Here is a 14274-nt window from a genome sequence, read left to right as displayed (position 1 = left end):
TATAGTGAATTTGCTGTACTGTAGGTGTTTGGAGATTTAGGGTTTAGGGTGTAGGATTTAGGACAAGGGTCAGGGGGGTTTTGCTACTGGAAAGGCAGACAAAGATTAAGCACAATCCTAAAATGGAGTTTCACAGAATCGAGAATAAAGGGTACATAGACAGAGAGGTTGTTTCCAAAAATACAGCTAAGAATCTCTCATCCTTATCGTCACATAAATGCATCAATTTACTGTGTAGTAATTGGGAAATGGAGAATGTAAGGAATGCACTGCTGAATGTAGGATATGCAATAACATTATAGAGTAATATACACCATGAGTAATAGTGACAGGATATAAATGCTCTGAAACTGCATTACAGCAGTCCTTTCACTTCATCAACACTTTCTTTGTATGAACTTGCAACAAACTGTTTGAAATGACAGAGCAATTCGCAAGTTGTGATACATTGATAACTAAATATTAATCATTGTTCACATTAAAAGGATAATTGAACTAAAACAACAGCAATCTCTGGACTGAGACAAATACAGTACATGAGTGTACAAACGGCTGAATATTTGTAAAAGTGTGTAGCACAAAGCACATACAAGGCTGTTCACAGGATAGGACCAAAACTCTGCCTTCTGATTCATATATTGTTTTCTTTTACATAAACAGGACTCTCTAAAGTTATGATAGATGGACGTATGCAAAAAAATCATCTGTTTGTGTTCAAGTTCATCAACAACACACTCAGCTATATGTGCGGTTACATATGTCATTATAATTTAAAATATAGACATTGGTGTGGACAGAGACTATAAACTGACAGCAATCTTGCGAGTGGTTTTCCAGCCCTTAGTTTGGTCTGACAGGTCACACGATGTCATCAAGAGGCACAGCAGCATGGAGCGGTGGTTGCGGTTTTTTGGATCGTATCCATCTGAAACACACACATGCAAAATAGTTACTCTATTTTAACGGCATTAGCAGACATACATTTTAACTAGGCAAGGCAATTTTATTTATATAGCACTTTTCAGCACGTGGCGATTCAAAGTGCTTTACAAAATAAAAACAAAAGACATTTAAGAACAAATACAGCATAAACACATTATTAAATGGCATTTAAAAACAGGCATAAAAAGCAAAGATAATGAAATAAAATAAATAAATAAACACAGCAGGTACAGAATACATGACTAAAAGGCATACTGTATTAACATGAAAGCTTTTGGAAGAACGTATGAAAGCCACTGGTAATAACTCTAGAGTTCATCACACCTCAGTAGGATTTAAGACATTTAACTGATTAATATTTATTTTTTCAAAACTGATTGCATTTTAATGTACTCAAAAATGTACCACATCGAATTTTAGGTCAAGGCAATTTGTGGATTTGGTAAGGAGAAATTATACTTCAATGGTATCTTAATACTGTATATTTCCATTCTGTGTTGGGTTAAACTATTTTTCATCCATAATTGACAAGTGACACACTGTGGTGCAAGGCATTCAGTAAGTCATTTAGAAGCGTTTTAGTTACTTAACAGCTCACGATGATTCAACAGAAGAGACTTTCACTCAGGATAACTTATAATTGTTTGCATTCAGGCGTAGCAAACTGCTGGCCAGGAGGTTACAGCCAATTATTTTATGTAAGAGTGCAGTAAGCAAGTGCCTTTTCAAAAGGGTAAATAGTCCAATAAAAATATAGGATTACTAAGCCTGTTAGTGATTAATGCTGCAAGTTTGACCCTCAGATCCAGGAAAAATAAAACTGAAAAACTAGAGTCATTATGAGCCTTTTGTGTTGGGTCGACTTGGGAGCCAGCAGAGGAAATTGGTTTATAATGTCACAGTCCGTCTTGTTTTATTTGCGTCAAAATGGACTTATATTGATTTACTTGTTTAATCCAAAAACGATTTCAATTGTTGTTATTCTACTTGTTTCCTAACATGTATTTAATTGGCATTTTTTCACCTAAGAAATCAGCCCATATTTTTTGAGGAGAAATTGAAAAATCTTGGTTTGTTGTCACCAAAAATGTGAACAAAGCCTCCCTTTGCTTTTCATGGTTGTGAGTTGAAAGCAAAAGTAGAGATGTGTCTGTGCATACTGAACTACTGAGGCGTACCATCAGCCATCTTCTGCAAGTCTTTGAAAATGCGTAGGTGGTGAGCCAGGTCTGTAGCCAGAATGATGTCTCTGATCAAATCCAGCATTCGTGTATAATCCTAAAAAAACCATCAACATTCACTTAAGCTTACACATAGCTGGATAGCAGAATCAAGAACATTTGAATTATAATTAAGAGACATTTGTTCATTGCGAATGTCAGATTTGAATAGCTTACCTTCCTGTTGAACTTCTCAAAGATGTTGCAGCCGTGAGTGTTCAGGATGGCGATGGCCTGGGCAAAGTGATGTCTCTGTGAGGCACATAAAGCATGATGGGGAAAGTAAGTACATTTAAAATCGCTGCTTCTGAAGGAATGTTAAGTCAGGTTGCAATACAACAAGCAAAACCAGTTTACATGCCTCCCAGTGCCTCATCACTGCTGCATGGAAATCAAGTTTGAGTTTGGCCACTAGGTGTCGTATCAGCACAAAACAATATTAGTAGATCACACATACTGAAGTTCATCAACAATGGAAGCAACAAACAAATATAGGACAATTCTACAAAAGTTAATTCTACACATTGCACAATCGAATGCGCTCATTAGAAGTGAGGTCATATTAAGTGTATTGTTGACTGCTTTTTATTCAGAGGTGATTCTCATATTCTGATTTCCTCATTTGTGTAAATGGGAAGGACCAAAAAAACACCTCTCAACTTAATATATTCATGACCTTTCACAATACATTTGTATACAGGCACATCATGTTGTTTGAGCTCTGTTTCCAGTCAGCTCTCCCACATCCCTGTGATGTAACTGGTTGTGAGTTTACCTCCATCACAGATCCCTCTGAGCTGTAGAGAGCAGCCAGCACCGATTGCTGAAAATGGAAACAGATAGACAAATGAAACACTATCCTTTCAGTATACACATTATATTGATTCAAATGAAACAACATCCTTTGATAACATCCTTTAACTCTACTTTTTAGCTTGAATATGAAAGATTGAAAAAGAAAAATCATAAAAGAAGCTGCTGAAACGATGACCTTTGTTGCATAATAAGAGCTGGTATGTGCGTCATTTAGGTGCTGGAGGGTTAAACATGATTACAGAGGAGCAGTTCGAAATGTTTTTATAACACAATGACATTTAGTATCTCACTGGGGCGAATTCACAGACTGAGAGACGCTGACGTGACGATGATCATTTGTTGATATTAAAAGCCTGAGCTTAAAACATTTACATTTGTAGTCGCCCTTTTTTATGTTGCAGGTAAAGTGATGCTCTGCTACACTTTCTATTAAGGAGGTTCATTACCCCTTTCCCCTTTTTATCATTTCCAACGCTTCATTGTAAGCCCTCTACAAAGGCTAAAACATAATTTCTGCTCTTACTGAGGCGACTTGGAAAGAATTGTTGGTGCCACGGTGATCCAAGTCATGGCACATACAGGACACAAAGAGAGCAAGAATCTCTATTTCCCTAAAAGAAAGAGAAGAGAGAAGGAGGGTTAACGATCAAAACAACTGCGTTTTGCTACTTCTGTGACCAAGCGTTTTACACCTACTCGAGGTAGTTGGATAGCCCTAGGTTTTTGTAGAGCAGGTAGCAGAAGTGTGAGACAGAGAAGGCGTGCATCCAGTTGTGGTAGGGGGGGTCCCTGTAGCCTTTCTTCACCATCAAACAGAACCTGACACCAAAGCAGGAGTTTTATTATCAAATACAACACAGCATGCCACATCTAGCACATTTTAAATTTTAAAATTAAATTTAAACAAATGTGTAACTTTGCTGAAATGCTGAATCGCAGCACCGGGAAATGTTCCTACCTCCCAACACAGGGAGCGATTTTGACTTGAAGTTAACGGTATATTAAAATAATGGGTACCACTTTATAATAAGACTACCCTTATACAAGATTCATAAAGGGTTTATAATTAGGTTAATAATTAGGTTGTAAACACTTTATTAATCATTAAGATCCATTTATAAACCTGTTCTAACATAGTTTTCATACATCAGCCAAACAGCTCGCTGCACCCGCACTGCGAGGGGACCCAAGTTCCCATCGGCAAAAACACGTGGGTTTGCTATCCTGGCTCCAAAATGGTGGAATGAGCTCCCCATTGACATCAGGACAGCAGAAAGCTTACACATCTTCCGGCGCAGACTGAAAACTCATCTCTTTCGACTCCACTTAGAGCAATACAATTATTAACAAAGCACTTAACAAAGGACTGGCTTATCTAAAGCCAGTTGAGTAGCACTTCAAATGTTTTGTCTCTATGAAACCTGATGTACTTATATGATTCTGTTTTCTTCAAGTTTGTATTTTGTTGGTCGAATGTACTTATTGTAAGTCGCTTTGGATAAAAGCGTCAGATAAATGCAATTTAATGTAATGTAATGTAACATCAACACAGGCTCACTATTTGGCAAGATGACCAGCCTTCTATTGGCTACTTAGTGAGAATCAACTCAGTGAGCAACAGATACCAAGGATGCTTGCTGATGAAGAAGATGAAGTAAGCTAAGTAGCCAATATAAGGCTTAGCAGTACAGATAAATGTGGGCTCACTATTTGGCAAGCAACCGCTCACAGTTGCCCTGTTTATCTCATGTCTTGTAAAAGCTTAGTAATGATTTATAAAGTGTTCACAACCTAATTAATAAATGAATTACAAACTATTCGTAAACCTTTTATAAGGGTAGTCTTGTTGTTAAGTGGTACCAAAGAATTTATAGCTCTACTGATCAATTCTGACCAAAATATTCAGCCGTTCAGAAAAAATGTTGATTTTAATCTAATGTATTATGTCAACAGATTACACATAATTGTATTAAGTTTGTGGAAAGCAATAATATTAAGTTGACCCTAATATTATAATAAATTAGTATTACTTATTAGGTAGAGCTTCACTGTGATGAGACACTCCGTGTAATCACTCAGTACGAACTCCTAATTCTTACATCTTGTATGCTTCACTGCAATCGGGATGATTACACCAATGATAATTAGAATACATCAAACCTAAAAGCACTTAACTTTAACAATCTATAAAGAAGTTTGTGTGATATAATGATGGAAAATGAGGACCTAGTACAAAACTAAAACTGGAAGTATTCTTAATAAATAATGAGGTAAGATAACATTTGAAAGCAACTGGAGGACACACTCATACACACAGAATCTTAAATTGTGTCAATGAATTGATGGAGTTGTCAGACCTGGCCAGAGTGTTCAGGTCAATCTTGTATGTGTTGATGAAACCCATGTCTTCAAACATGCTGAGGATGCCCTGCAGACACACACACACAACAGGATCAGTCAAATGTTTCTGTTTCTTTGAGCTTCCTCCACTCTGTGTATCTAATCTCCCGTTGTCTCTCTTTTTTCTATCACATCTTCTCTGAACCTCTGTCTCTTACCAGTGGCGTGGTGTCATCAGGGAGTGAGCGAGGTGTGTACGTGAACTCGGCAAAGCACGGGTGGAACTCCAGCACGGGTTCAACCCCCGTCACCAGCAGCTTAGTAACCTCTTCCTCTGAAACCTGCAACATACACATACTGAATCATATTGGGTAAATAATACGGACAGTGTCAGTAAATAAAACACGCCTCTGAGCGAGAGTAAGTGAGATGCACAATAGTGATTTTACCTTCATATGGTACATCATCATCTCATTGGCCAAGTGGGACCTGAACTGAGCTTCATGGACTCTCTTGTAGAGCAGAGACTAAAGAAGCAAACAATTTGATAATAAACCAACAGTTGTGTCACATATTACAGGCTACTGTACGATGTACAGTTCAGATACAGCAAGCTAGAAATCTAATCATTTTTTCTCAATTTTGAAAGATAGCACTGGGTAGACTCGGTCTTTGGCATTCATAAGAGCAGGATTTATACTTTGTCACTAGTTTTTCAAATATTTGTAAGAATATCTTCAGAAAAGCAGCAGTCAAAACATTGTCTCCTGCTTATTATAGATAATCCAGCTGAACCTTTAGATACCGGTCACAGCATACTGTACACCATTGATTAATAATATATATATTAACGAGCTGCCTTGAAGGCAATACGCTTTCATATGAAATATGTTTACAGTTTATAGATAAACCAGTGAGTATCTGCAGTTATTCAGAGGACACTGCAAGAGCTGCTAAATATGAAGGTGGACCAGAAATGCTCATCACTGCTGTACTATGACTATCAGCTCTTCTTTTCTTACCATCCTTCTTTCCTTACTTCCTTTCCTCCTTTCCTTCAGACTTCCTTCCTTCCCTCCTTCCTTTCTCTATGGTCTCTTCTTTATCTCTATATTTAATGCAGTGCCTTTCTTTTGGCACATTATGAGAAATCAGATGTAAATCCTTTAAATTACTCAAATCAAGAGTGACTGCTTATCAGCATTCTTTAAAAGCAAGATAAATAAATCCAGTTGAATCATTTTTAAATCAACATTTCCACTACGTTCTGGTAAAAAATGCAGTAATGACAATATGATGAAAACGTTTTATCGGCAAACACGCTTAACAGCGAATGAAAACATGTGTTTTAATCAAGATAATAAATATTGGATAATTGTGATACTCGCAAAGGATAACAAATCAATGCAAACTTTAAAAAACGTATCATGACAGCCCATCTTCATCATCGTCTTCATGGCCTGCATACACCAGCGTGGCTGAATGTGTGTTAATGGGTTTGCAGCAGTCAGTGCCTCTGAACTACGCCATAAAAGCCACTCAGCTCCATCACAGACTGAATCTCTTAACATTTCCCCGGAGGCTTTGCTCTGCTCCGCCTTGAATGAGCGTTTCTCTCCCACTGAACTGATCCCATTTTCCCAGACAGGATTGATCTCTCTGACAGCACTAACAAAGGACCTATCACTCTTTTAAGGACAAAGGGACTCTTAGTACACTAGTGTGAAAGCCTATTGTAGAAACTTTTCTTTAATTCCTCTCGCACAGTCACATTTAGTTAAGGGTTACTATTGTGTAATTTGCAGAGATTACAATACTATACATTACATTGTTTTTGTGAGCTATTTATCAAAACCAAGCGGAGATAATGAGCTAGGATTGTTTACAATGAGTATGAAGAAGAATGTGTAACTTAGTGTAACAGAGGAGATCTCTGGGCCGAAAGATCTCGGCCTCCGTTACGGGTAATATAGCACTAAAAACATTGCACAGGAAGCATGGGAATATATGTAATTGATGTAACTAATTGTCTGTCTCTGTTTCCTGGTTTTATTCTGAAAGTGTTCCCCTTTCCCCTTGTCTGCTGCTGATTGTGTGCACCTGGTGCCCTGTGTTGTCTCCTCCCCCCCACCTGTGTATTGTTAGTCTGTGTGTGTATTTAGGGACTGTTTTCTTGTTGGGCTGGTAGTGTGGTATAAAATCCTTGTGGTTGGTGACGGTGTGCACATGTTTAGCAGGATTGAGGTTGTGAATCATTGTGTCTAATTTAATAAATGCCCTACACCGGTTTATAATTTTGGACGTTCTGCCCCTGCCTCCTTGCTTGGTCGGGCCGCTCAATTGTCAGCTTCACACTTAGAAATGCTTCATTAATTCACTTTTAAATTGCTGAGATAATAAAAAAAAGTGATAGAAGCTGTCTTCCATGAACTCAGACGTTTAGGTTGTTAATTAATATGTAAATGTGTAGTATATGTACTCAATGCTTAATAAGCTTGCTTAACAGCATGACTTATCTGTTTCCTCATATAAAAAACAAGTGAAAGGCAGCATATGACTTTAATGCAAACTACTTAATGCCTTGTCCATGACTTGATGTCGTTGCCTATTGAACAAGCCGGAGCAGTAAATGTAAAATGAATACAGTGTCAGTTCTTTCAGCCGGAGAAGAGACTTACATGAGCGAGGCTGATACCACAGTAGATGGAGAAAGCCATGGCAAGGTCCTCGTCGAAGCGGTTGAACCACGGCCCGTTCATTTTATTCACCAACTCAGCGACTCCAATCACCTCTAAAAGATGAGGATTCAAAGAAAAGAGAAGAGGTACCGATGAAGAGGAAAATAAAGGTGGGACGTACAGTGAGGTTGTGAATTGAGAGAGTTGATGATGAAGAGAGTGGAAAATAAGGCAAGGACTTCAAAAGTGCAGAACAGACGTTGAATAAAATAGAGCCACTCGTTTAAATTTATTAGACACTGCAGCTGAATTGCACAAAAGAAAAATCTGAACTTAGATACAGCAAGAAGTCGGGAGCACGAAAGTCAGGAGCGTGACCAAAGAGTTTTCTAGAGATGTCTAAGTATGGAAACGTATAGAACTGAGAATAGTTGCCTCTTCAGCACTTTAACATTTAGGAGCAAAGAAAGTTATGTAACAACTCTTTGTGCTATTCTGAGAGAGAGAGAGCCTTTGTGGAAATGTAGCATCATTTTTTAAAAGGAAGAGGAGGAATGTATTGTAGAGGAGCAAATACCGAATCTGATATGATATTATCAACAGCCTCACACTTTCATTATTAGGGCTCAATTGGACTCCTCGGGGGTAACTGGGCAGATAACTCCAATTAAAGATAATAGATGTTGCCAAATGTTGTAAAAGAAAATTAGAAAAAGATTTAGTTATGATGTACCGAGTTGCTTGAAAAGACTGTCCGAGAGTAGCTGAATGTTTTTTAGATCGAACTTTTAACCTAGAATAATGAGATGTTGGCATTTCAAAATGTTAACTACAACCTACCTATATATTTATGTCTTTTCTGATTATTTGGATACTTATGATTTGTACTCTGTTTGCATGTTTTAACTTATTTTCCTTGACATTTTGTGTGCACACGTTCCCAATTAATGGTATTGCTTAAATTAGTTTTACAGATATTCCAATTTGATGACAAAGTTTAGATAGAAAAAAAGAACGTGTGACTTTTTTGTATGTTAGGTGGAAGAATGTGTGTGTGTGTTTGTTTGTGTGTGTATAAGTCATTGTTGCTACCATTGCTCTCATCTTTGATGGGGAAGCAGAGGATGTTGCGAGTCTTGAAGCCGGTGCTGTCGTCCACACCGCGGTAGAAGAGAGGATGGGAGTACGCGTCCTTAATGTTCAAGATCTGACCTGTGGTCGCCACGTGACCGGCAATACCCTGATCTGCTGGAATACGAAACTCATTCTGCACACACACACACACACACACACACACACACACACACACACACACACACACACACACACACACACACACACACACACACACACACACACACACACACACACACACACACACACACACACACACACACACACACACACACACACACACACACACACACACACACACACACACACACACACACACACACACACACACACACACACACACACACACACACACACACACACACACACACACACACACACACACACACACACACACACACACACACACACACACACACACACACACACACACACATACACACACACACACACACACAGATTGCTTTTAATTGATTGTTGACAGTACAGCCAGACAGGAAATGCTCAACAAAAGACGCTGACGACATCCTGCATTCCAGTCTGGATGGGAACCTTTGTTGAATGTCATTCCCTATTTCTCCGTTTCATCACATCCAGTCTATCTTGACTGCCATCTCACTAATAAAGACATTATATCTCTCCTCTAAAAGGTCACAGGAAAGACGCATGCACCTGCCTGTGTGTGTGCACGTGTGTCTCACCTCCTCGTCACTGACCACGCCTCCGTCAAACACCTTAGCCACCAACTCATGACTGACTCGGTCCAGCAGGAACACAGAACAGCTGTAGAAACAGAAAGACAACGAGACAGAGTTAGAGGTGGGACGGAGAATGAAGCAAAGCGGAGAAAATGAGAATGTTCTATCTTGTTTGATCTCAGGTCATTTTGTACTTTATTTAAATGTGGCAAGACGCTTAACGAACAAATTGCACAGATAGTCTTTTTAAATGGAGATGAAGACATTCACACTATGCACACACAAACTCTTTTCACACATACACACACACACACATCCCTTTGAAGATGAATCAGAGGTCTTACATTTCGGCATCACTGAGGTTCCTGGCCTCCGCTACAATTTCCTGTAACAGCACTGACACATCATCTGAAAGGAGAGAGAGGGAGAAAGTGGGTGAGAGAGGAAACAAAAGGAAAGCGGAGGAAATTAAAGGAATAAAAGCAAAGCCCAGATAGACACAAACAGAGATCATACAGTGAGCAGTGGTACAAGATGATAAGAGCTTTTGTAATCAGCGGTTGGGTACAGTGAGAGGGCAATTTGCTGTACCGGTGGATCAATTCTTTGCACCTGCAATCACGATGAATCATCAATGACTTATTGTGCAGTTGGTGCTTACCGTTAGATAGAAATCTAAATGACTCAGTATAATTACAGGATAGAGAGGTGGAGCCATCACTTTCAATGCCCTTTTGATTTTATGGTTATGATAATGAGTGTAATCACCTTTTTGGTAGTGTCACATACAATTACATGCCCCATTCGCTTCACTGGGCGATCACTTAAATATGGGCCATTAACGCAAATGATGCTACAACTTTCTTTTTTCACATACAGAGACAGGCAGAACTTACCCAAGTGTGTGAAGAGATTTTTAGCCACTTGTAAGAGTGCCTGGGTGAAGAAACAGGGGACACGGAAAGCTCTTTAACTTCATGCATATTTATGGTGGCATATATAATGTGTGTATGGGTGAGTGTGTGTGTGGGCATGTGCAGTACCTGGCAGTCCACTTTGAGCTTCTGTTCTTTCTGGAAGGCCAAAGTTGAAGTGAGGACCGTTGAAGTGTAGCAGAAACAGTGCTGGATCGCATGCTCATCTGCCTCTGTGTGTCTGCGGCAGGGAACACACACACACTTAGCTTGAATATTTACTTCAGGACGCAAAATACATTTGATTTTCTTAATATAAATACTTTTTATGATACGTTGTTTATATTTATATTAATTTATCTGACAGTGTAGAGATGGACTGGAAATGGGAGAGTAGAGGCTGCAATCGAATATTGCTATAATGTAGAATGAGTTGTAACCCCTCAGCTAGCAAGGTACCTTGTTATTAATACATATCTAAAAGTTTTCAAATGTACAGCGAAAATGGTAAATTACTCATTCAATCTGCAACAATTGTGATTATGGACAGTTTTTTAAGCAAAAACGTTCATTATTCTTTAGTTCTGGCTTCTTTATAATGAGGATGTGATGCCTTTTAAGTTTGATCTATTTATATATATCATATAAATGTGATATCTTTGGATGTTTTGTCATCTTGGGGTAAACAAAATACACATTCAGTACTCGCAGAAACAAACTCTGGTTTCCTGCAAGTGCTGAATGGGACTGTGAGTCTTTAAATGAAATGACATGCAGGCAAATGAAGACTGATGAATGAAATGATCTGCAGTGATGTTGGTAATTTCCTGCAGTTATCTCCTTTTGCCTACAGAGGGCAGTAGTAGTATTGTGTGGATGTGCCGAGCAGTGTGTAGCTTGAGGGTTTATTATTTTACTCTTTCCCAGGAATCCTAGCGAGGGAGGCATGATTTAACCCGAGAAGGAAAAAAGGCCTGGGAAGCTCAATCTAAGGGCATTTAGGGTCACACTCTCAATACTCATCAGTCACGTAAATCAAGCTGGAAAATTATTTTCTGTGGTACCAGCTAGTTTTTTGCAGTAGTCTATATTTACGCATGCTAGAATGGGACCAACGGGTTTCCAAATAAAGTTGGACACAAAAGCCCACAACAAACTGGTACTTGTGAACAACTTTTTTAGGAAAATGTGTGTGACCTGTTTGCTCTTGTGTGAAGCTGCCATGGGGTTGGCTGCAGTTTCTCAAAGGGCACAAACAAAACAAAACCCTGCCTCAGAAACAAATCCAACAGGCAATCGACATGGCCTTTCCGAACATTTCTGCCAAATTTCAACATCTACCTCAACTGGTGTTGGCCTTTTTCAAGTATTTTCTATTGTCATTATGCAACACAGGGTTGCACAACAGAAAGCACCTCTAACCCTGTTCATTTATGTTATGAAAGAGAAATATGACAAAAGAAAACAAGTACAGTAGTGCATCTCTGTAGAGCAGTTTTTGAATTAGCTTCAGAAGACATTTAAACAGCAGAAACACCAACAATGTTGAATTCTCTGGGATGATATTACTATGGTCACCATTTTCATTTTCAATCAGCTTTCACATTTGAGCACCAAGCAGCATTGGTAGTCTCTTTGTTATATGGCAAGTTCCAGTATACTGAATGTCCTGACATTTTTACACTCAGGGTGCTGGGTTATCGTGAAAACACGTGACTCTGAAATTGCAAAAGGGTCTGATTCCTATATAACAGTTCATGTGTGTTTTCCTAGGTCACCAGGCTGATTTACATAATTATTTAGGTTGCCAAGCTGAGGCTCTGTATGGGCTATATACTCTGCATATAAATATGCAATCTATATAATGAGGGGATCTATCTTTGAGATAAATGTCTCGACTAAAATCTGTATGACTGCGCTCACAGCAAAGGATAAATGTATCACATTTTAGGCACAGTTGCCACCATAATCCTGCTGCTGTTACTATGGTAATGAGATGCCAGCTCTGTCATCAGTGCCACCGGCAGAGGGGGATATTATAGAGCATGATCCCCTCTCATCTGTCTTAGTCGAGAGAGAGAGAGAGAAAGAGAGAGAGAGAGAGAGAGAGAGAGAGAGAGAGAGAGAGAGAGAGAGAGAGAGAGAGAGAGCATGGAAATAGGAGGGATTGTCCTGTATTTGGGTGTGAGTGAGCCTCAGTGTGAGTGTGTGTATGACTGTGGGAAAAATAAGATAATATATATGAATTAATCAGAAATCAGCAGACATTTCTATAATTAGATAAGCAGAAATGTATGCAGCTTGACATGGAGATGGTGACGTATGGATGCATGAATAGATGGACAGATGACATTAGCATACTGTAAGCTGCTGTTTGATAAATCTTTGTGTCCACTATGAATCCGTGCTTCAGGAATGATGAAAATCCAAATAATCTTCTCCCTGACATCCCAGCATTTTGAATATACGTCAGCAATAAGCATCAGTTGATAAAGTACTGTAGTTTTAAAGGTTAGCCGGAGGAGCTTTACGCTATTATCCTAATAAACACATTTGAACACACTCTGCATGAAATGGTTCAATTTGATCAAATGATAACAGAATGTAATTAAGATGGAACTCGGGGAGCGGTGATTTCTGCCAAGGCCAATCCTTCTTTCAATTTTCAGTGCGTAACTTGGAGGACACAAAGAAAATGTGTTGTATTTTAATACTCAGATCCTTTGATAGGTTGCATTGGCATGTGGGGAACAATTTTATTCTCCAATTATTCCAAAACCACATGAATGCCGCACAAATGCCTCTTATAGTCTTAACAAAAGGGGAAAGACAATTACTGTATCCCCCATTCATTCAGATCAACCAATGATGACACAACGTCCTTGGTGTAGGTCATGGCTTACTGTGTGAACAGTTTCTCTCGCATACCTTTGCCCATTCTGCTTGTTGAAGGCGCACGCTAACGCCACCACCTGACCAGTCGCCCTGCTGACCACAGGGACACAAAGCATGGAGGAGATATCACAGCCCAACATGCTGGACAGCTGCCTCCGCTCCTCCTGAGAGAATGAGAGAGAACAATCAGGTTAATACAAAGGCGAAATGTGTGAATGGATAAGTAAGAAAGAAGGACAGAAAGGAAACTCTTCCTTACGGCACTGATGTCCTGAAGAGTGATGGACTTCTTCTTCTCGACAACCTGACCAAAGCGTCCAAACATCAGCTGGAGAGAGGAGAGAAAACGAGAGAGAGAGATAAAGCAAATGTGTGTAATGAGAGCCGGAGGCAGAAAGAAATCAGGATTGCTGAGTGAGTCCCTGGAGATATAAATAAAGCTTGTTTATTCAGAGCGAAGTCTATAACCTCCCTTGTTAAAATAGCATAATTAACCCAACAAGGGTGTGTTTCCTCGTGTCCAGATATCTCTCTGCTCCAATTACTGTTGAGATTTCACACATCATTTAGCCGGAGTACACGCTTTTTTTTCTGCACCATAATGGAAAACCCTGTTCAAAATGCTTTGTCTGCACCA

General features: G+C 39.2%; 1 protein-coding gene across 2 annotated transcripts in view; it reads right to left on the bottom strand.

The window, feature by feature from the left end:
- The window catches only part of pde2a (phosphodiesterase 2A), a 139866-nt gene that overhangs the window by 7622 nt on the left and 117970 nt on the right, over positions 1-14274 (bottom strand). For both annotated transcript variants that reach the window (XM_079678422.1, XM_079678423.1), the window contains exons 12-28: positions 13897-13965; positions 13671-13801; positions 10872-10983; positions 10725-10764; positions 10173-10236; positions 9832-9913; positions 9089-9263; positions 7997-8109; positions 5768-5845; positions 5537-5659; positions 5336-5406; positions 3675-3797; positions 3502-3589; positions 2938-2985; positions 2340-2414; positions 2121-2220; positions 813-925 (exon numbers count right to left, since the gene is read on the bottom strand). In XM_079678422.1, coding sequence (XP_079534548.1) covers positions 813-925; positions 2121-2220; positions 2340-2414; positions 2938-2985; positions 3502-3589; positions 3675-3797; positions 5336-5406; positions 5537-5659; positions 5768-5845; positions 7997-8109; positions 9089-9263; positions 9832-9913; positions 10173-10236; positions 10725-10764; positions 10872-10983; positions 13671-13801; positions 13897-13965 — 1605 coding nt within the window. The remainder of the gene's footprint in view (positions 1-812; positions 926-2120; positions 2221-2339; positions 2415-2937; positions 2986-3501; positions 3590-3674; positions 3798-5335; positions 5407-5536; positions 5660-5767; positions 5846-7996; positions 8110-9088; positions 9264-9831; positions 9914-10172; positions 10237-10724; positions 10765-10871; positions 10984-13670; positions 13802-13896; positions 13966-14274) is intronic.

The sequence above is a fragment of the Notothenia rossii genome (genome assembly GCF_949606895.1).
Source record: "Notothenia rossii genome assembly, chromosome: 4".
NCBI classification, from domain to species: Eukaryota; Metazoa; Chordata; class Actinopteri; order Perciformes; family Nototheniidae; genus Notothenia; species Notothenia rossii.
Note: the sequence above shows the minus strand (reverse complement) of the source record. Positions and strands in the feature narration are given on the sequence as shown.